This window comes from Mus caroli, unplaced genomic scaffold (genome assembly GCF_978045245.1).
Source record: "Mus caroli unplaced genomic scaffold, Mus_caroli_1 scaffold_6, whole genome shotgun sequence".
In the NCBI taxonomy this organism is placed as follows: domain Eukaryota; kingdom Metazoa; phylum Chordata; class Mammalia; order Rodentia; family Muridae; genus Mus; species Mus caroli.
Window position 1 is genome coordinate 81719581 of NW_028227261.1, and position 23468 is coordinate 81743048.

General features: G+C 40.0%; 1 protein-coding gene across 2 annotated transcripts in view; it reads right to left on the bottom strand.

Annotated features, from left to right (window-relative positions):
* Positions 1 to 19562, bottom strand: part of Frmd3 (FERM domain containing 3) — a 199469-nt gene extending 179907 nt beyond the window's left edge. The window contains exon 1 of one of the 2 annotated variants that reach the window (XM_021160425.2): positions 18742 to 19562. In XM_021160425.2, the coding sequence (XP_021016084.1) occupies positions 18742 to 18888 (147 nt within the window). In that variant the 5' untranslated portion in view covers positions 18889 to 19562. The remainder of the gene's footprint in view (positions 1 to 18741) is intronic. The other variant, XM_021160424.3, reaches the window with a different exon arrangement.
* Between the last annotated feature and the right edge of the window lie 3906 nt (positions 19563 to 23468).

Genomic DNA, 23468 nt, shown 5'->3' on the forward strand with positions numbered 1-23468 from the left:
TCTGAAAGCCCTGTAACATTTTCAAATATTAACAATTAGTGAAGTAAACCAAGGCCTTTGAGCCACTTGTCAAGATGCTGAAACAGTGCTTGAATCAGCTCTGATTTTCAAGTTTCCCTTGGGCTAATGTGACTTAAATAATCCTAACTTTGAATTACCAGTTCCCTTGATATCTCTCTCTCTCCCCATCCCTCCCTCCATCCCTCCCTTTTCCCTCCACTCTCCCTCCTCTCCCAACCCCTTTGTTTCTCTTTGCTTCCTTATACAGGACTAACAACTTCTCCTTTAAATTCTATTCAACTTTATTGGAAGAGATACGAGAATTAAGAAGGAAGGACTGGAGAGATAGCTCAGCTGTTAAAGGCTAGGCATACAGCCAAAAAAATATAAGAAATTGAAGATTATGTTTAGATTAAACAAAACAAAACAAAACAAAAACAAAAACAAAAAAAAAAAAACCAAAAAAACCCTCTCTTACCACCTCCTGGTCCTCCTTTGAGCCTTCTTTAGCTCACTGTGATATGGCCAAAAGGTTCCCAGGTTTTAATATGCATGAAACGAATTTTTACCAAAAGCCTAACTGAACTGTGCAAGCAATATGAATACCAGAAAACTAGTATTTCTTGAGGTATGTCACTAATGAACCTCTCAGGATCTTGCTAGGAATTAGGGGTAGTAGTCAAAATATTTAGCAAGAAGGCAAGGAGCATCATCCTGAATATATAAGAAGCTAATGATAAAAAGCTAGTTTCAAAAACTTGAAAATATTTACAGAAGCACCTATAACAAAGCCCTGTAGTGACTCAACTGACACTTTGAGTGTCAATTTGTTTAAGATTTGTTTTTGTTTATGAGTATATGTGTGTCTCTATGAGAATGCGTGCTGCATGTGTGTGGCTGTCTGCAGAAGTCATAGAAAGGCAGCAAATCCCCTGGAGCTTTAATTGTGAGCCGCTGATTTGGTTCCAAGGTTGTAACCAAGCCTGGGTCTTGTTTAGGTCCTAGTAGAACTATGTACTTGTAAGTCTAGTAGAGACATATTCTTATCCAACGAAGCTGGAGAACCAAAGAACTGTGAATACACAGTCTCCCTAGACAATTCCCATTATGGAAGCCAAGTCCATTGGCGAGATAATATTGTATGTAAGTGTTAAAGAGACGGTTTTATGCTGAAAGACAGGGTGCAATGTACACACAGAGAAAATACAGGAGAAAAGGCTGTAACAAGTATCCGTGCAAGTACCCAAATGTTAAATATTTTATAGACTCTAAGGTCAAAGCAATCTAATAAATAAAATACATAATTGCCATTAACCCGAGAGCACTAAAAACCTGCCCTACAAAGCTACAGGAAACATGTTTCTTCTTTCTAATTTATCTTATTAAAAAATAATATATATGATCAATATATTTTGATCATATTTTATACAACTCTTCTCTGATCCTATCCACACAACTTTATGAGCTCTCTCTCTCTCTCTCTCTCTCTCTCTCTCTCTCTCTCTCTTTCTCTCATATATTTTTTTTCCTGATAGGGTTTCTCTGTGTAGCCCTGGCTGTTCTGGAACTCATTCTGTAGACCAGGCTGGGCCCGAGCTCAGAAATCTGCCTGCCTTTGCCTCCCAAGTGCTGGGATTAAAGGTGTGAGCCACCACTGCCTGGCACATCTCTTTCTCTTAAAACAGGTATTCATATTAAAAAAAATCTAAAAAAATCAAAATAAACAAGAAAATGGCCAATAAAACAAAGCAAGACAAGAATGCCCAAACAAAACAAAACATGATCAAAAGTCTACAAAAGTACCATTATGTTCTTGGCTAAGCTTCTCATAGACATGGGGTCTGTCCTGAGGTGTGGACAAGATTCCCAGTAAGACTTCACTGGATAAAACTAATTTTTCCTTTGCCAGTGCGTATCCTTTGCAGTTAGGTTACTGGTGGGGGTCCATGTCCACTTCGTTCTCTCACTGATGGAACCCATCAGTCCTTACCAGTGAAGGCCTGTGCTTTTGTCACTCTGAGTTCATTTGTTCATCAGACCTGTTATATCCCAATAATTATTATCACTGGTGTCATGTGTCAACCCTGGCTCTTACAATTTTTTTCACATTATCTTCTGCATATATCTCCGAGCCTTAAAGAGTAAGCTTTGAGCCGGGCGTGGTGGCGCACGCCTTTAATCCCAGCACTTGGGAGGCAGAGGCAGGCGGATTTCTGAGTTCGACGCCAGCCTGGTCTACAGAGTGAGTTCTAGGACAGCCAGGGCTATACAGAGAAACCCTGTCTCGAAAAACAAAAACAAAAACAAAAACAAAAAAAAAAAGAGTAAGCTTTGATAAAGACATAGCATTTATGGCTGAGTATTTGAATGTGTCTCACTTTCTGCAAATCGTTCAGTTCTGGGTTTGTTATTTTTCTTTGAAGAGGGAAGACTGAGGCACTATGGATATACTAGTATCTCATTGGGAGATATTTCATTTCTATGTTCCTTTTTCAGACTACTACTACTAGTAGTAGTATTATTTCCCCTAGGCCCTTTTTCTTAGGTTCTTAGACTCTTTAGCAATGTCAGGCATGAGTTCCATCCCATGGAATGTAATTTAAGCCCAATTAAAAAACTGGTTGGTTATTTCCATAAATTTGTACCATTATTGCTTTAGTGTATCTTTCAGGAAGATCACTGATGCAGGTTGCAGAAGTTGTAACTAAGAGATATGTATGATTATCTTCTTCTTCCAGTGGTGTGCAGAGTGCCTCCCAATGCTCTTTATAATGATAAATATTCTAAAATGGACTGTAGTCATGGATAAATAGTTCTGTGTCTGTCCTAAAAAACAAGCAACTGGAACAGGTGGGATGAATTAGTAGATAAAAGTGTTTGTCATCTGAGGTGAACCCTCAGGTCCAATGTGGTAGAAGGAGAAAATTGGCTCCCATAAATTGCCCTCTGAGCTCCACATGTATGCCATGGCATGAGTACACACCCACACATATCCACCCCCCATATTCACCCACCCACACACACACACACATAGAAGTACACACATTAAATAAATAAATAAGTAAATGTAATAAAAATTCAAACCCATGGAATTTTATATATTAAATGATAGTGATTTATTTGTATTCTATACCAATAAACTACTTTTTAAAGATGTGGGAAGAGTTCTCCCAGCACCAACTTTTTATGAAGCACTTGGGACTGAGGATGTGGCTCAGAGGTAGAGAAAGGGCTTATTATGCACAAGAGGGGTTCAGTTTATCCCACCACAAGGAGGGAGAAACGGAGGGGGAAATAATAAGCAAAAAGAACTTAGGAGCTTCAAGGTTATCTTTTTTTCATCCTTCTATTAATAGGGGAAAAATGAAAGTGCCCATTAGTGGCAGTAACTGTGGTCTTGAATTTCATCCCAGTTTGCATTTAGGATTCAGTGCAAGGAATCACTCTGCCTCAGCACCTGAATAATTTACAACTGCTAAAATATCCGCCCAGGTCATGGACAAACCCACTTTGCACTGTACTCTGATGGACTACACGATTCCACCTAAGCGCTTTGGGAACAGCAACTTCGTCTATCCCCAGCTACAGACATCTATCAAAACTCTCCTTCCCCTGCAGAGCTACTTTCTGAGGTGCCTGGTATCTCCTGGACTTTTACAATAATTTTTAAACTTCAGGGTCTCCAGCCAAGCCTTATTCAAACCCCAGTCTACCACTGTCTACATGTAATGGGACAAAAGACCCAACATTTTTATTGGGTCTTTTCATTTTTGAACTTGTAAAGTAAGAATAGTAATTGCTACTTCCCAAGGCTGCTTTTGAGGTTTAATGAGATAGAAGGTGTTTACTATGGGCTTTGATGCATGGTAGAGGGCTTATTATTTTGGTTTTTACAACTTGCCAAGTGATTCATTTATTCTTTCATTTAACCAATATTTGTATTAAACCCTACAATGTTCTATTACAACCTTTATGGAGCTGCTAATCAATGTAGACTAGAGATAATGAGAATGCCCACAAAAGAAGAAGCAGGTTAACAATCACAACGAGTGCTATGAATATGTGGCAAGGGGAAAAACACATTGTGCGTAAGGAACAAACACTAATAGCAAATTGTTAGTTAAGAAACAGGAGTGGGTAAGGATACTTGCTGCTCTTACAAAACCTGGGTTCATATTCCAGGACCCACAGATCAGCTTACAGTCATCTGTAACTCCAGTTCTAGAGATGCGAATACCCTTTTATGGCATCTGTAAGGCATGCACATGGTGCAAATGTATACATTCAGACAAAGCACTAGCACACATAAACAAACAAAAATGTAAAAGCATTATTACTTATTATTATTATCATTACTATTATTATTCAGTAAATGTTTGCTGGTTGATCAGCTAATTGAGTACAACCAGTTCATAGGACCTGCCATAGTTACATGTATATCCAGCACACTGATATACATCTCCAGAACTTTCCTTTTTGTTCTTCTCCTTCTGAAGGCTGACATTCCATTTCCCATCATTACGAGGTCATTCAGGAACTAATTCATTCTACACAGACAAAGTGGAATTTTATTCAGGGCCCATTGGAGTTAGGCAGTTTTCTTTAAAGATATATAAAAGTTTTAGGATGGGGAGCTGAGGAGATAGAAGGACATGAAAAACTACTCATCTACTCCAGTTATACTACAAAGGAGGGGAATAAAATAAAAATAATTGAAACAGTAGAGATTACCCATCAAATTAGAACATGACTATTAGCAACTAGCACAAATATAAGTCCACAAAGAAAACATATACACATATATGGGCACCAAAATACTGAAGGTTTTAAAAACCCAATAGAAAAAAATCCAAAACATTTATCTTTTGGTTCTGCAGGTGCTAGGTTTTCGAACCCTATGAAACATTTCTCTGGGAATTGGGGACCCTGAGGAGTACAGCTAGTGTCATATGCAGAAGGAGAATCCATTTTTTCGCTGAATAATCTCCTGTGTTTATTTGACTTTTTACTCTGTGCTTTCATAATTAATGATAAAAGATATACTCTGCAAAATCAATAAGAGGATAAAAACTAATTTGAGAAGTGCTATTTATTCTTCAGTATTTACAAGGGTGAATTTTCATCTGCTTAATCATTGTAGGTCATTTATATTTAGGTACAAAGAGAAAATATAGCACACTATCTAAGCTTGCATGAACAATAACTTATCACAAAAGAGAAAGAACAATGAAAAGGAGAGCAAGGTCCTAGAATTCTTTGTTATTTACATGCGAAATGGATTTGTCCTTTCCCAGACTTAAAAAAAGATAGACATTGACTGGACTGGAAAGTCTAAAATCCTATCTAATCACCCCCCCCCCCGCCAAATACTCCTGAGCATAAAGGTGCATATATTCATTATGAATTTTCCTACCATTTTAAAATGTGACTCATGCTCAGTAACAGCCAAATAACATATAAGTATAGGAACAATTACTTCCTCTTCACTTCCAAGGTTAATAACTGCTGTGGAGCTGACCAGGTGCTACTTAAAACCACAGGGAGCTTCAGATGACTATCCTTGAAAATTCAGGTCCAGACTCATACCAGTTGCCCAGTTCCCACATAAGCTAGCACTTATGTCAGGTCAGAAAGAGTAGAAAAACATTTTCACAAATTATCTGTGGAAAAACTGTGTACACTGTGCATAATGAGGCCTTTTTGAAGTTTGTATACTTCTGTCTCTTTGATACTGATTTCCTGGAGCCCTTACAATTGCATATATCAGTTGGATGGGGATTCAGTACTAACTTAGTAGGTGAGGGGTAAGTTGCCTTGGCAAGATCTGCTAGTTTCATGATTAATAATTAAGAATGATTTGCTTCACTGATAGGTTCACTGATGGTGGAGGCAGAGTTTAAAATCTTAGCTAAAAGTTTCCAATTCAATTCTAGTGGCCCTGAGATTATCCTTTTCAAAAAAAAAAAAAAATTAAGACATTCAAACCCTGAGACAAAACACTTAGCAAATCTCACCTGTATCTATAAAAATATGAGCAATATAAATGTATAGCACTATCCTCAGATAAAACACCCCATATTAGAGGGAAGTTTGTTAGAAATAGGATGTTCTAAAGGAAGGGTAAATCTTACAGTAGAGCCTGTAGTCATTCCTGCTCCCATAAGTAACCCCAGGAAGACTGACTGGTTCACCAAGTAGGACTTTGATAATATTCTGTGCTCTGTCACTGGTCCTGTCTGTGATAAACAAACATTTGTTCCCATCTTCCCAGGTGTAATGGTACCCAACAACTATTCAGAAGAAACTCTTCCTCAGATCACTTTGGCCCAAACAACCCATATCTTGATGAATAGTCTAAATTTTTCCCTAATAAAAATGACCAATAATATTTTCAAATCATTAATGTTTTCAAATCATTAAGACTCGTTATGACTACACTATTTTATAAAATTGCAGTACAGTTCTTTCAATTCCCCCCAAATTCCATGTTTTTCCTTAAGCTCAGCCTTCTATCAGAATGTCATCCCAACTATACCTCTTCATTGTGCTCACTCTCCAGGTTTTGGAAAATGACTACTTTTTCTTTAAAACATACATTACATGTCATCTCTACCAAAAGTTCTCCTGTCCTTTTCCATGTCACATAAGAGCATATATTCCAGTCACTGCTCCAGTAATGATAGCAGGGTGAAAATCTGGCAGAAAGTGATACATGGGATTCATCTTCAAATTGCAGTTTATAATGTGAGGCAAGAGCTTAGGTCTAGGAAGTACTGTATGCCTAAAACAAGACAACCAATACAACAAATTACAGTATGGATGGCTCTAGACAGCCATAAGAAGAATGGTAGTCTACAAACAAGATTTAAAGTCAAGTAATGGTAGCCCCTTTAGATGAGCAAACTCAGGGTCCTCAAAAGGGCATAATAAAAACAACAAGTGGCAATGACCAACTCTAGTTGGTAGACTAGAAAATATCATCCTGAGTGAGGTAACCTATCACAAAAGAACACACATGATATGCACTCACTGATAAGTGAATATTTGTCCAGAAGTTTGGAATACCCAAGATACAATTTGCGAAACATGAAACTCAAGAAGAAGGAAGACCAAAGTGTGATACTTCAATCCTTCTTAGAAGGGGAACAAAATACCCATGGAAGGGGTTATAGAGACAAAGTGTAGAGCAGAGACTGGAGACCATCCAAAGACTGCCCCACCTGGGGATCCATCCCATATACTATCACTAAACATTGACATTACTGTGGATGTCAACAAGTGCTTGCTGACAGGAGTCTGATACAGCTTTCTCCTAAGAGGCTCTGCCAGTGCCTGACAAATACAGAAGTTGATGCTCACAGCCATCCATTGGATGGAGCACAGGATCTCATGAAGGAGCTAGAGAAAGTACACATGGGGCTGAATGGGTTTGCAGCCCTATAGGAAGAACAACAGTATGAGCTAACCAGTACCCCCAGAACTCCCTGGGACCAAACTACCAACCAAAGAAAACACATGGCTCTAGCTGCATATGTAGCAGAGGATGGCCTCATTGGATATCAATGTAGGAGGGGCCCTTGGTCCTGTGAAGATTCTATGCCCCAGTATAGGGGAATGCCAGGGCCAGGAAGCAGAAATGGGTGGGTTATTGAGCAGGGGGAGGGGGAAGGGGTAGGGGGTTTTTGGAGGGGAAACCAAGAAAGGGGATAACATTTGAAATGTAAATAAAGAAAATATTTAATAAAAAAATAAGTTTTGATGAGATGTCTGCAAGTAAGTAAAACAGCAAAGTAAAATTTAAGGAAATGTCAATGAGAAATGTCAGTGATCTATTTCAAAAATTCTTCTTCACAAAGAATGGAGCTACCACTTCTTAAAGGGAATTTTTGAAATAGATCACTGACATTTGTATTGCATATGCCAACAAGATTTTGCTGAAAGAACCCTGATATAGCTGTCTCGTGTGAGGCTATGCCAGTGCCTGGCAAATACAGAAATGGATGCTCACAGTCATTTATTGGATGGAACACAGGGCCCCCAATGGAGGAGCTAGAGAAATTACCCAAGGAGCTGAAGAGGTCTGTAACCTTCTAGGTGGAACAACAATATGAACTAACCAGTACCCCCTGAGCTCATGTCTCTAGCTGCATATGTAGCAAAAGATGGCCTAGTCAGCCATCATTGGGAAGAGAGACCCCTTGGTCTTGCAAACTTTATATGCCCCAGTGCAGGGGAATGCCAGGGCCAAGAAGTGGGAGTGGGTGGGTAGGGGAGCAGGGTGGTGAGAGAGTATAGGGGACTATCGGGATAACATTTGAAATGTAAATGAAGAAAATATCTAATAAAAAAATTGAAAAAAAAAGTGGTAGCTCTGGACAAAACAAACAATATTTAATGGAAAGCCCATGCCATAACATGTCTCCAGCTCATAACTTCACTAGCTTCACCCCCACTCCATACCAATAGCATTCTGGGATTTTTCTATCACAATATTACTGTGTTGGATTTGTTTATGTGTCTTTATTCTCTATTAGAATGGAATGGAACACATTCAAAATGTCTTATTGTATCTCTGATGCCCAGAAATGCCCAATAGGCCTTTCAGGATTTTGCATCTCTGTTCAACACATCTTTCCTGGAACTTCTACATTCTAGCCATCCTCCGGTCCTCCCTAATAGATAAAAAAGGTATATAAACACAGCGAGGCTCCCCAATTTTCTGATTTGCAATTTGAAATTGATTGCTATTGCAGCCAACACAAGTTTTGGAATGATCTCTACTCCCAACACCACATGAAAATTTAGAACCTTTGCTGAGAACTTATAAAGTCCAATGTTCCCCACCTTGGCGGGGGGATGGAGTGGGGTGTTTGATTTTGGAAAACATTGCTGCTTGGATAAATGTAAGTATTTCTTAAGCGTTAAATTTAGCCTTCATAATGGAATACCTCAAAGGTACAAATCTAAATTCTGATTTCTCTCCCCATTTTATTTCAAGTAACACCAAAAAATATTTTATTTAATAGTTACTTAACATACCGGGGTAGGGCATCCTATATTCAAGAAAGCCTGGTGAGGATTTTCTTTTTAACAATATATGGATTGGATACTAGCATGAAAAGACACACTCAATCTAATGAAGGTACAATTTGGAAAGAAACCTGAGCCATCCTCTTTGTGGCATGTGTTTAAATTTGCTTTGTTCTTCTAACTTACTGTTGTCAGGTGGCTACATTGCAGCTGGAGCTGCAAACTCAGCTTCTGTAGTGGCCCTTGAATTACAGTACAACTTTTCCTTTCCTTGCTCTTCAACAAGAGGTGCTATCTACACCTGGTGGAAAAAACATTTTTCAAACCTGCAAGCAAAGTGTATTGCTCAAGGTGCCCCTCAACCATGTGTTAGGACACCCATCTGGAGAAACACATCTCCCGTGAGGTTTGGGAATTCAAAATGTGAAGCTACCCCAGATAAAGTTCCGGGTGGTATGGAAGAACATGAAGGGTTTTTTTGTTTGTGTGTGTGTTTGCTATTCTTTTCAACTCCAGTGATTCAATGACTTTATCACTCTTTTCCCCGAGCCTTAAAAAAAATTGTCAAGCTAAGTTGTAGCTCATGTTCAGTCCTGAAACATTATGTTTTCTTAATTTTCTAGAGGGCCTGACATTGTAAGAATTGACTTGACTTACAGGATCATTCTTAAGTCTAAAAGTTAAAGCATTTTAGAGGAATTGTATTGATATTATCTCCGTATTTTTCTCTTAATGCAGCAATTTATACTTTTAGAATAAGAGTTAATTAACCTGGCCATGATCTGCTAACATGCAAATTATCTTCCCTGCCTTCAAGTAATCATACTCCAAACTATAGCATAAGTACTAGGCCACAGTTATGTGAATAGTTCTTGAAAGGGCTTTATCAATATTTTAGTCACTAATTTTGACAATATTGGACTCATATTCAGCCTTCATTTCCACATCCAATTATACTATTTATACCAATGGTACATGTGGTGGTCATCAGGATGGCTCCCATAGACTCATGTGTTTGAATGATTGGCACATGGGGAGTGACATATTAGGAGATATGACCTTACTGGAGCAGGTGTGGCCTTTTGAAGAAAGTGTGCCAATTGTGGAGGAGGGCTTTGAGGTCATTTATTCTCAAGCTCCACCCATTATGGTACACAGTCTCTCCTTGCTGCCTGTGGATCAAGACATAGACATCTCAGCTCTGTCTTCAACATCATGTCTGTCTGTATGCTGCCATGCTTCCTCCCATTACAATAATAGACTTAACCTCTGAAAGTGTAAGCCAATCCCAATTAAACTTTTTTCTTTATAAGAGTTATCTTGGCCATAGTGTTACTTCATGGCAATAAAACCCTAATATAGCACTTTGCCAAGAAAAAAACATATAAAAAGATAAATAGAAGTCAATTGACAATCTTTTGTGTTCCCATTCTATAGTGAGAATTTCAGTTTCTTTAAAAACTCAGTTATGTTATATGAATACATTTTTGTTTTAAGCCCAGGTGTGAGATAAAAGATAGCATAATCACTGCAGGTGATTATGATTTGCCCCAAGCTCTAGAGGTGTAGTTTTGCCAGCAGCAAATAGTTTCTGAGAGTACATGATATTTGGAATTCTGGAAACTTTTGAGAGGGAATAAATGCCAGAGCCCTGAGACTTGTCAGAGCTAGAGGCATACTCTAAGGAGGCTGCTGCTCCTGCAGCTGGTTTCTGCAGCTGCTGTTTGTCAAATGGTAGTGAACAAAGTGAATAATAAATTCAATATCCTAACAATGAAGAAGGACTTACCCCAAGGAACTCAACACCTCTAATCAGCAGGAAATAATCTAAAGAAGTCTGTGTCCCCTTTCTCTCTAACCTTCTTTCTATCCTACCTAGTGTTGGGGGGTTGGAAGGAATTGGCATGCAGAAGGGTGACCAATGGCTACACCATTCAAATGAAGATTCCAAAACAGATAATCAAAAAAACTTTCAGACTTTCAGATTTGGCTTTCTAACTTGCTTCTAGGTGATGTCCACTGATCCTTTAGTTATTCACCAGTTTCATGTATAACCAGACATTCTGAGAATTTTCCCAGCCTTGTATAGGTACATTCTCTTAGTGTTATACCTACATATATCTGTCTTTATGTCTATATGCCATTTTATTTGCAAATAAAATTTTGTCTATCTGTTTCAATCTGATAAAGGACCCATTAACTAACTTAATTTTAAAACATCTTTAGTTCTATCCCTGTTCTTGAAATATCAAAGATATTTACCATAAAATTAAAATGATTTTTAAAAATAATTCATCTTTGAAAATGCAATTTTCTGAACTACACAAAAACTCATTATCTCATGAAAGAGCTACACTTTTTCTGAAAATTTCCTTTCCTTTTGTCCTATGTCCTTACGTCACCAATGTTATGAGCTCCAAAGCTCATATTACAAAAACACAGTGTAGTGCCCTCCAAAAGTAATGCTACATGTGAAAAAATTTGGTCACATGCCCCTTGACCATTACAGTCTGTTATGAGAGCACAGGCAAGGAATCTCCTTGGCAGCTGTCTTAGTCAGGGTTTCTATTCCTGCACAAACATCATGACCAAAAAGCAAGTTGGGGAGGAGAGGGTTTATTCAGCTTACAATTCCATACTGCTGTTTATCACCAAGGAAGTCAGGACTGGAGCTCATACAAGTCAGGAAGCAGGAGCTAATGTAGAGGCCATGGAGGGATGCTCTTTACTGGCTTGCTTCCCCTGGCTTGCTCAGCCTGCTCTCTTATAGATCCAAGATTACCAGCCCAGAGATGGTCCCACCCACAAGGGGATTTTCCCCCTTGATCACTAATTGAGAAAATGCCTTACAGTTGAATCTCATGGAGGCATTTCCTCAACTGAAGCTCCTTTTTCTGTGATAACTCCAGCTGTGTCAAGTTGACACAAAACTAGCCAGTACAGTAGCTTAGTTCAAAGTTCATCTTTTGATTCACAGAGGTAATTTGAAGATTGAACTGAAGCATAAAAATACAGCTTGTAGAACCTAACTGCATGTAAGTATAGTTTTCTTGAGGAAAAATACAGTGTTTTCTGGGACTGGAAATGTTTCTTAGTGGCATTTAGATTGAGGCATTCTAGTCAGCTCTGGAATGCCAGATTTCCTGCCAAATCCTGAACTTGATCCATATGCAAATTAGCGAGACAAGAATCCCTACTGGTCTTCAAGTCAATTCAGGCAGGATTCCATGGATTCATCTGCTTCTGGGTTGGAAATCTCACTGAAATCTAACTATTTGAATATAAAGTAGTAAGCCAAAGGCATACTCAAGTTTTGGATCCAGATAATTGTAGAACTTAAGGCCAACAACTGAAACTCTTTTGGACAAATAAGTTAACATTTTGGTGTCTCAGTTTTCTTATTCATAAAATCAAAATAATGTTTACCCAAGAGATTTATACTATGTATTGAATATTATAGGTTAAAAAGGGAAAACACATAGAAGATACTGACAAATGGTATGGGATTCATTCATATGATCTCACACAACAGTCCTGAGGGCTCCTTGCAGTGAAATCTTTCACAGAGCTTATATATATTTTTTCTCTCTCTGGGAATGATTACTACGGAAAGGAGACTAATGAACAACTCAAGAATTTGTAGCCTGAGTTTTTCCACTTATTCTGGAGGAGGCACTCTGTATATGTTGGTGAACATACTCAAAAGCCACTGCTGCTGTTGCAACATTTCCTGGCATGTAATGGGGAAGCATAGCCCTGCACAGAAATTTACCTACATGTTAATTTACAAAAATTTCAATGATCTCTACTCATAAATACCCCCAATGAATAAGGAAACTAAAAGTTCAAGAAGTCTAGTTCTAGACCCATCACGCATGATCTCCACTCTCACAAGCTTATTTCCACAACTGCCTGACATCTTTCTGGTTATCCATTGTCATCTCCATGACAACAGACCTAGCTCCGTATCTGTGATTTTGGAGCCATCTTTGCCCAAGTCTAGTTGAACAGCCTTTCCATCAGCTTTACCTGGCTTAGTTCTAGCCATTCAGCTCCTACACTGATTCAATGTAAGGAAGGCCAGATTATCATATCAGACAGATATTCAAAGAAATCCATACACTCAGGTCAAAGAACAAAAACAACTACCCTGACAAAACTTGAAACTCTGTTCCCAGGAAGCACAGTGAGTGGGCCCTTCCACCCCATCTATCACTAATTAAGAAAATGCCTTACAGTCAGACCTATGGAAGCATTTTCTCAATTTAGGTTCACTTGATTCAGACAACTCTAGTTTGTGTGTTGAACTGACACAAAACTAGCCAGCACGGGCACCATCAAAAGACTAAATATTTGAATTAAAGGCATATATAAGTGAGATGAATCACATGTGAATCTCAAAGATCAGATTTATAACAAAATCAAAGAAAAAACATTTCTTGAACTAAGGAAAGGCAAATTAATACAAGTACAAGATGCAAACAGAACCCTTACTAGATAAGACCAAAAAAGTAACACTCCACAACATATCATACTTCAAATAGAACAAAGAAAAATATTGAAGGCTACAAGAGAAAAAAACTAAGCTACCTCTAAATTAAAACCCATCCGAATAGCAGCTAATTTATCTTTTTTTCTTCTCTCTCTCTCTCTCTCTCTCTCTCTCTCTCTCTCTCTCTCTCTCTCTTCTCCTCCTCTTCCTCCTCCCCTTCCTTTTTTGGCTATTATTGTTGATTTAAGACAGTGTCTCATTATGTAGACCAGTCTGGCCTCCAACTAACAGAGATACACCAGCCTCTGCCTCCTGAATGATAGAATTAAAAGAGCACACCATTTCACCCTGCTGAACAGCTGATTTCTCAATGGAAACTCTGACAGGCTTAAGAGCCTGGAGAAGTGTACTACAAGTTCAAAATGACTATGACTGCCAACCTATACTATTGTACCCAACAAAACTGTCTGCCATATTTGAAGGAGAGATCAAAATGTTTTACAAAGTTAAAACAACTCATATAAAACAATACAACAAAGAAAGTAGAACTCTGGAAGCAATACTTAGAACTGAAAAGAAGAATATACACAACCAAGAAATTGTAGAAAGAAAATAAATGAAGCTAAATTTCTAAGAAAGAGAAAGGAAAACTAAAAATATAAACCTTCTAAAATGCAATCTTTATAATTTAATAATTTCTTAATAACACCTTTCAATAATTTAATAATTTCTAAATAATAGTCTCAACTCTCCAATCATAAGAAACAGGTTAGCTGAATGTATTAAGAAACAAAAGTTGCTGGGATGTGGTGGCACATGCCTTTAATCCCAGCACTTGGGAGGCAGAGGCAGGCGGATTTCTGAGTTCGAGGCCAGCCTGATCTACAAAGTGAGTTCCAGGACAGCCAGGGCTATACAGAGAAACCCTGTATTGAAAAAAACCAAAATACAAAACCAAAACCAAAAACAAAAACAAATGTCAATCTATTGTCTACAGGAATCAGCTTAAAAGATAGGTAATACCCTAATGTTAAAGGATAAAATAGACCACACGTGCTGGGACAAACCCCAAACCTTAATAAATACCCATAACATCCATGACAGAAGTACAAAAAAAAAATCCTAAAATTCATATGGAAGCAGAAAAGAAGCCAAATATCCCAAGCAATCCTGACCAAAAGTATTATTAGAAGGATTGCCATTCAAGATATGTTATAGAATTGTAGTAACAAAAAACTATAAGGTGTTGCCATGAAAAACCAGTCATGTAGACAAATGGAATCAAATACACAAGACCTAAACATGAGTTGCACGTAACAACAACCATCTGGTACTTAGCAAAGAGGCTAAAAGCAATACACACTAGAGAAAGGAGAGCATCTTCAACAAATGAAAGGTAGATATTAGCATGCAGAAGAATGAAGTTAGACTTATGTGTATCACCATGCACAAACATTAACTCCAAGTTGCTCAGGAAACTCAATTTGAAACCTGAAGTGCTACAACATTGGCAGTACAGTACAAGGTGTAGCAGCAGGAGAGGACTTTATGAATAGGACTCCATTTATCCGGGAGTTAAAATAATTGATGAGTGAGTCCTCATAAAAACAACACCATATGCCATATACCATAAAGCTATACCACTCCTTGCTACTTGTCCAAAGGACTTGATGTTCTACTCCACATGCACTTAGTCAGCTGTGTTTACTGTGGCCCTATTTATGATAGCTAAGAAATGAAAACAACTTAATTGTCCTTTCACGGGTGAATGGGTCATGAAATTGAAGTACACATATACTAAGCGATACTATTCAGCTCTAAATGAAGTCATAAAATTTGAAGATAAGTAGATGGACTTAGGAAAGATTATATTGAATGAATTGACTCAGACCCAGAAAGAAAGACATCACACGTTTTCTCTCATTTGTCCTCCCTAGTACCAAATCTTTAGAAACAAGTATGCTGCATAGAAACCAGGAAAGTGTAATAGTACTACAGGGTAGGAGGGGTTCAGAGGTGAGTAGCAGGATATGGGTAAAATGAAGGCCAAAACAGAAAAATGGGAGGGGTCACTAACTGGGAAGGGCAGGGGGAGGTCATTACAGAAGCTGAAGGAATGAGAGGTGACAGACAATATCAAAATTGTTTGATAAAGCCTGAAGAAACCTTATTGTTTTTCATTTACCCAGAATTATACAATTATACAGAACGCACCACACACACACACACACACATTTCAGCTGACAATGCCTCCACAAAAGCTACAAACTAACGGAAAATCACAGTATCAGTTATGAGAGATCTCCCTCTGAGTGGTTGGTCAGAATACTGTTGTTGCTACTGTTGCCTTTCAGAGGTTGAAGGTAATACTCTATTCCTAAAAACACTATACACTTATGACAGGGAACTCAGATTATTTTTATTTAAACTGGATCTGACCTGAAATCCTCCTTCCTGTGTTCTAGATTCCATAACATAATACCAGAAAATACTATGAAATATTTCTAGAGAAATATTTACTTTACATTTTACTTGACTTTTAGTAAAATTTCTAATGTGTCAAAACCATGATCAAAAGCAACTTGGGGAGGAAAGGGTTTAATCTCTTAAACCTCCAAGTAAGGATCTATCACTGAGGGAAGAAAAGGTAGGCCAAGGACCTCGAAGCAAGAACTGAAACAGAGGTCATGGAATAGCAGGGCTTACTGGTTTGCTCCTTATGGCTTTCTGAGCCTGCTTTCTTATAGCACCTAGGACCAGCACTGCCCATAACTAGGGAGGCCTTCCCACATTAATCATCAATCAAGAAAATGCTCAATAGGCTTTTCCACAGGCCAATCAGATGAGACAGTTTTACAATTTAGGTTCTGTCTTCCTAAATTATTCTAGCTTGTTTCAAGTTTGACATAAAAGCTAACCAGTACAGGAGAGAAACATAATGGTCCCATCGAGCTGCAACACTTAGGAATTATAACAGTGACCCCCAGGACAAGATATCTACAAAGGTGCAACATCAGCGGTTTGTTAAACATTAAGTTCACTCAACAGCAGTGAAATCATGAACAGTACTATAAAACTAGCCAACTTCCCAGAGCTGGTGAGGTCATGGATCTTAGATGAGAATTTATGACTTCCACTTTGCTAGGCCAACAAAACTCCTACCTACACTCTAAAATTTACCCACAGACAAATGTAGGTACCATCCTTCATTAAAGAAACATCTCTCTCTCTCTCTCTCTCTCTTTCTTTTTTTCTTGTTTTTTCGAGACAGGGTTTCTCTGTATAGCCCTGGCTGTCCTGGAACTCACTTTGTGGACCAGGCTGGCCTCGAACTCAGAAATTCGCCTGCCTCTGCCTCCCGAGTGCTGGGATTAAAGGTGTGAGCCACCACGCCCCGCAAGAAACATCTCTTTAATGCAAAGGGAGACCCTCACAGAAAACCACAATTGGAAACAATGCAAAGATCAAGGATTATGGGGAATCTTGCCTATGTGGGTACTTCCTAAAGACTGCTGCATCTATTGCTGAGGGAACATTGGGTAAAAGCTTGCAGAAAGATTACACGATGCAGAATACCAGATGTCCACTGTGAAACAATCTTTCATAGAAATGGCATATACAACACCTAAAGAATGGCAATATCAATATACATATAAACTGAGAAGGAGGAAATTTTTACAGAACCTTACCCTATATAAAGAACATTGGGCAATTATGACCATGGAAAAGGATAATAGCACTTCCCAGGGATGAGTCCACTTAGTGGTTATTCGATAGAAGTGATCTGCCCTGAAACCATAAGCACACAAACAATAAAAACACCCTGGGAAGGTTGTGCTTATAGTCTTATGCATATATATATATATATATATATATATATATATATATATATATATATATATATACATATATATGTAACCATAATGATAAAAGAACAAAGGCATCAGTTGAAATTGTGGATGCGGTACGTGGAAAAAGTTGGAGAGTGGAGACTTGGGGGAGAGGATAGAAGGAGGAAGGGGAAGGAGGAAAACGATGTAATTATATTTTAATTAAAAAATGTCTTTTTAAAAATTCTAGCACAACCTAGAGGCAGATTCCTGCCTCTTGGAGGTGTTAATCCCTTCATTTCCCACAGGCATGGGTCTTAGAACCTCAAGATATAGTAGCCTGGAAGAGGGAATGCTAGAAATAGTTAGATTTTAAACTCTGATGCTCACAGTGCTTAGTTCTGCTACAACCTTTGCAGAACGTGCATGTCATATGAGGTCATAGGAGAAGCTCACACCGACCTACCTGAACAAGTGCAGCCAAAGGGCACACAAGCCTGTGTGAGTGCATAGAAACACATAGACACATCATTACCACCACCAACAACCACCACCAACAGCACCAGCTGAGGCAGCAACAACAGCAGTTTGCAAATATATTTGCGAGGCCACAGACAATGATCTCCCAAGGAAGGGAGCAGCCAATAAAAATACTAAGCAATGTGCCTTCTCCAACTTGACCACATGAATAGTCACCAAAATTCCAAGCTCTTTAACCCAAGACCCAGCTTCCTGCGGACTCGTTTGCTAGCTTCATGTATCTTTTTCCTTTCTCTGAAACACATATTTCATGTTTCTTTAGAGGTAGCTCCAAATCGATACAAAGTGCATCCCATCCCTCAAGGCTGGAGCCCAAGATTTCTAGGAAACTTGGAGAAGTCCATCACCACACTAGAGAAATCAAGCTCCTGTCAGAGAAACAGCAGGGTACAAGAAGCAGGTTCCGGAACCGCCTGGGCGCGGGAAACAGGAGCGAACCCTGGCTGGTGGAGTCCTTTTCCACGTGGTGGATGAGAAAGAAGGACAGGGGGTAGCATGCAAGGGTCTCCCTTGGCTTGGTGGCTTCTATGTCCTGGTGAGATAGACTCCAAAGGGACCAGTACAGCGCCAAGCAAGAGACATTTGCTTACAGTCTCAGCCTAGGAGCAACGTGATGTGAGCCCAGGGAACACCCCAGGGTAGGGGGCTGAGGTAAGGGTAATACACAGCAGATGACTATAGTGGGCCAAAGCCCCTATCTTGAGGACTGAAGCAAATCCAGCATTCCAGCCGCTCTTCTTTGCTGAGATGGGTTTCCCACCAGTGCATGTCTACCCTCAGAGCCCTCTCACTCACTCCTGCACCGTGAGAGTACCACACACCCTGCATCCTCCCCCGGTGCCACCGCACCTGGATATGGCAGGAGACCTCCGAGTCGTCCAGCAGTCGAATGGTGCATTTCATCTCCTGGTTGAGCGATTTGATACTGGAGCTCCGAAAGTGAATCATCTTCATAGTCCTTCTGCCTCTCGGAGCACAGTGACAAGAAGCGAACATACACAGCAGCACGCGGGAGGCAGCCGTAGGAGGCGCGGGACCCGCGCGGCCCTGGTCCACGCGGACATTCACACGTTCTCAATACAGTCGCGGCTCCGGGTGCAGCTCCGCCCGGAGACGGTGGCAGCGCAGGGCGCCTGCGGCCACCAGCGGTGAGTGGCGAGGAGAACCCGTCCCTCCCTCTCCTCTTCACACGCTCCAATCCCCGCCTCCTTTCCTTAGCTAGCTCAGAGGGCACCTCCCTTGGCTTGGGCTTGAAGGCTGAGGGCGGTGGGAGCCCGGGACCCTCCTAGGGCTCGCGGTTGGAGGAGGCACAGGACCGACTGTCCCCTGACGCCCAGAAGCTCTGGCGGGGGCCACTTCCAGGGTTGCTGCTGCGTCAGGCTAGGCCCTGATGCTTTCCTCCGACTGGCCTCCTCCTCCCTCCTCCCATCGCGGTTGCTAGATGGTCCCTGCCCTGCTTCTCTTCGACTCAAAGGCGCCCTGCATTGTGAATTCCCGGATCCTGGCGGCCAGCAAAGAGTTCAGAACAACCCACACACCCTCAAGGGAATTCCGCTGGTGGAGATGACTGTTGGGCTGGAAGGGATTATCAAACAATGGCAAGAGGCACAAGCATTGCACATGCACACGACCGTGGTAACACTCTCGGATATTCCTGGCCGATTTTAAAGTTAATATTAACTGAGATCAGCCCTCATTTTCCACCTTTAGTTAGGAATTGTCTTTCTTAAATAGTGTGATTTTTTTAATTTTTAATTTTTTTATATGGATCTATCTCCTTAGACTCCAACTAGAAGCTCTATTCTGCCCCACCCTCTTTAGGGAGCCTCCTCCACCTCCGACTGCATAGGAATCTAGTAGGAGTCTAATGACAAAGACGTCTCCCATCCTATTTTAGTCTCCTCTCTGGGTGCTGGAAACCCTGGAATTCTCTGTCGCTCTCCAGGAATTCATTGTCATCCCAACGTGCTCCTGTCCCTGTGTGAAATGCTCTAGGTTCAAGGGGTGACAGAGATGTTGCAGCAGTTACAGGTAGGTAGAACTTTGAGATGGAGGGAGAAATGTTAGAAAATAGGAATTAAATGAAAGCTGCTTTGCTCTGTTGTTTCTTTTTCAGTGAGGAGAGAATGATTGCTACCAGGAAGGCTTGTTAGCTGTCAATTCTTTAATGGTTTGCTACATATGCAGTCTCTTCATCCAGAGGGATACCCTGTGCTGTGGAGGGAAAAAGGCTGGGAAGGGATTGGCTGTGGCTAGCAATGCACTTGGCGTCTTCCTGTCCTGTGTATTCCCTGCTTCCTCTGCAATTCCAGCACTAGTAATCACCCTACAGGCATCTGTTTCTCAATCCTCTAAACTGCAAGAGCTTTCAACCTACTACTGCCCCTTGTCTGAAACCTCAGCACTAGCAATGATGAAGCTGGAGGAGAGAGTGTGAGGCCAGCCTGGATTGCTTAGTGAGACTGTATCAAATAACAAAAGGAAGAGAGAGAGAGAGACACACACACAGAGAGAGAGAGAGAGAGAGAGAGAGAGAGAGAGAGAGAGAGAGAGAGAGAGAGAGAGAGAGAGAGAGAGAGAGAGAGCGCATTTAGTATAACATTGTATCTTAGTCACTCTTCTATTGCTAGGAAGAGACAGCATGAGAAAGGCAACTCTTATAAAAGGAAGCAGTTAATTGTGGGTTAGCTTGCAGTTTCAGAGGGTAGTTGTGATCATCATCGGGAGCATGGAGGGAGCATTTGACAGCATGCATGGTGCAGGAGCAGTGGCAAACTACATCCTGATCTGTAAGTAGCAGAGAGAAAGACAGAGAGAGACAGAGACAGAGAGACAGAGACAGATGCTGTGCCTCCTTGTCACACCGTGGTGAATGAGCATTCAAATGACCTTATAGAAATCATTCTTAATAAAAACTCAACACAAGTTATCATAGCTGAATTAGGGACTTGAAATATTATGTAATTGTTTATGTTATCCCATAGAATAGAATCTGATAGATCAGATTTTAGGGTCATGGGGTGATATAAATTGTAGATGTCAGTGCAATGGGGTATGAGCCCAAGACACATTCCTACATCTGCTCAAGTAAAGATGGTGTAATAGTTACTTTTCAATTACTGTAATAAAATGCTGCAAGCAAGGAAACTAGTAAAAGAAAGTATTTAGTTGGCTTTAAAGGTTCAGTGGGTTAGAGTCCAGGATGACAGACTGAAGGCGTGTCTACAGGAACAGCTCAAAGCTTAAATCTCTGAACTACAACTAGGAAGCAGAGAACACACTGGCAAAGGCACCAGACATTTGAAACCTCAAAGTCTGCCTCCTCCCCTTCAACATCACACATATAAATCCTTCCTGTGTTGGCTAGTCTTAGGTCAACTTGTCAGAAGCTAGAATTATCTGATAGGAGAAACTCTCAATTCAGAAAAATTTTCCATAAGATCCAGCTGGAAGGGAATTTTTAAATTAGTGGTTGATTTGGGATGGCCCAGCCCCTTGTGGGTGGTTTTTATCTGGTCCTGAGTTATATAACAAAGCAGGCAGAACCAACCAGGGCGAGTAAGCCAGTACAAAGCACCCTTTGCATCAGCCCCTGCTTCCAGGTTGCTGTCCTACCTGAGTTTCTTCCCTCACTTCCTCTGAGGAGCTATGGAGCTGGGGGGTGAAATAAATCCTTTTCTTCCCACCTTCCTTGCAGACAAGGTGTCTCATTATCACAGCATTAGAAACCCTAAGGAAGAAACTTCCTGAACAGATCCACAAACAAGGATTCAAGTATTCAAACATATGAGCAAGCATATGGGGGCATTCTCATTCAAATAACCATATTCAAAGCTCTCTGGCATCCACATGCCCAAAGCCATATCATAATGCAAAATGCATTCAGTCTGACTTCAAATGTTCCTATAGCCTTTCACATTCTTAACACAGTATAAAAGTCCAAAGTTTCTTTTAAGACTCAAAGTAGTCTCTTTATTTCAAGCCCCTATAAAAAATCAAAGAGCAAATAACATACTTCCAGCATACAATCGCCATAGTAAGAAAATACTGGATTAAAGCTATACTGAAAACCAGCAAACATCAAATCCCAATGGATTTTGTCAATGGGCTTTGAGCAATGTTCAGTGTCAATGGGCTTAGACAGCTTGCCTCTTCTGCCTTTTTTTCCTCCCTTGGGCTGATTCAACTGCCTGTATGGAGCAGATATTCCACAACTTTGGCATATCCAAAAGCTTCCTGTCTCCAGTCCAAACCAGGCTTCACTTTCACAGATCACATAACGTCTTCTCAGGGCCTCCATGCAGGGATTCCACAGCCACAGCTCTGGCCTCAGTGGTTCGCTGTAGCCATGGAAGAAGATGCCATGACTCCTTTACTTGTATAGCCTTCAAGACTCTGAAGCCAGCATCACACGTGTGCCACAGTCTGGCTACCAACTTGAAGTACACCTTGTCTCATCGAATTACTCTTGGAGCCAATTGATTGTTGCTTTTAAGAAATAGAAAAATTCCTTTGGCCATTATTATTATTATTCTTATATTATTATTATTATTATTATTATTATTATGATTATTTTATTCCAGCATTTGTAATCTTAGCTAAGTGATATTTTTTTTCTTTACTCCAATGCAGATCAGGCCTATCCTTAATCTTATCTCTTTCAGAATAAGCCTTGGCTCCATCTTTACATTTCCTGGTGCTCTTTTTCTCTTCAAGCAGTAGATTTTGTATTTCTCTTTGCCCTACTTGTTCCCTACATTACAGACCTGCATTAGACTGACTACTAGTAACCACGTAATGGAGTCAATATTATGTTGTCTTGACATCTCTATCACAAAAAAAAAAATCAGTCCAATAATTTTCAATTTTGCCTCACATAAATTCCTATGACAGGGCAGCATAACAGCAGAAAGTAGTCACTTTTTTTCTTTGCTAAAACAGAAGTATGTTCTCCAGCCAATGGCTAATATTCTTCTCTTCTCAAACATCTTGTCCTCATAGCTCTCAGTGTTATTCCCTTTCAGGTTCCTATTAGGATGACTTTATTAAGCTCTTTCTATAACCTTCAACTGCTTTTGTAATCTAAAGTCCCAACATCTTTCACAGTCCTTCAAAGTACAACATGGTCAGTTTCTTCCCAGCAACAGCCTACTTCCTGATACCAACATTTGTCTTAGTTTTCCATTTCTGTGTTAAATCACTATGTACAAGGCAACTTATAAAATCGATTTGTTTTGTGTGTGTGCAATCAGAGTTTCAGAGAGTTTAATGGCACAGTGAAGGTATGTGGCCAGTATAGCTTAAAATTTCCATCTCTAAAACACAAAGAGAAGGTACTGCCGGTGTTGGAAGGCTTCTGAAATCTTAAAAGCACTCCCATAAACAAAGCCACTCCTCAAACAAAGCCACATCTCACAAGCCTTCCCAAACAGTACCAACTGGGGACAAAGTTTTCAAACCTATCAGCCTATGGAGGCCATTCTCATTTAAACCACCAAACTGAGAAACTTATAGCTGTAAGAGGGACATTATATGCTTTCAAATAAGAACACAATCCAGAAACAAAGATTGAAGCT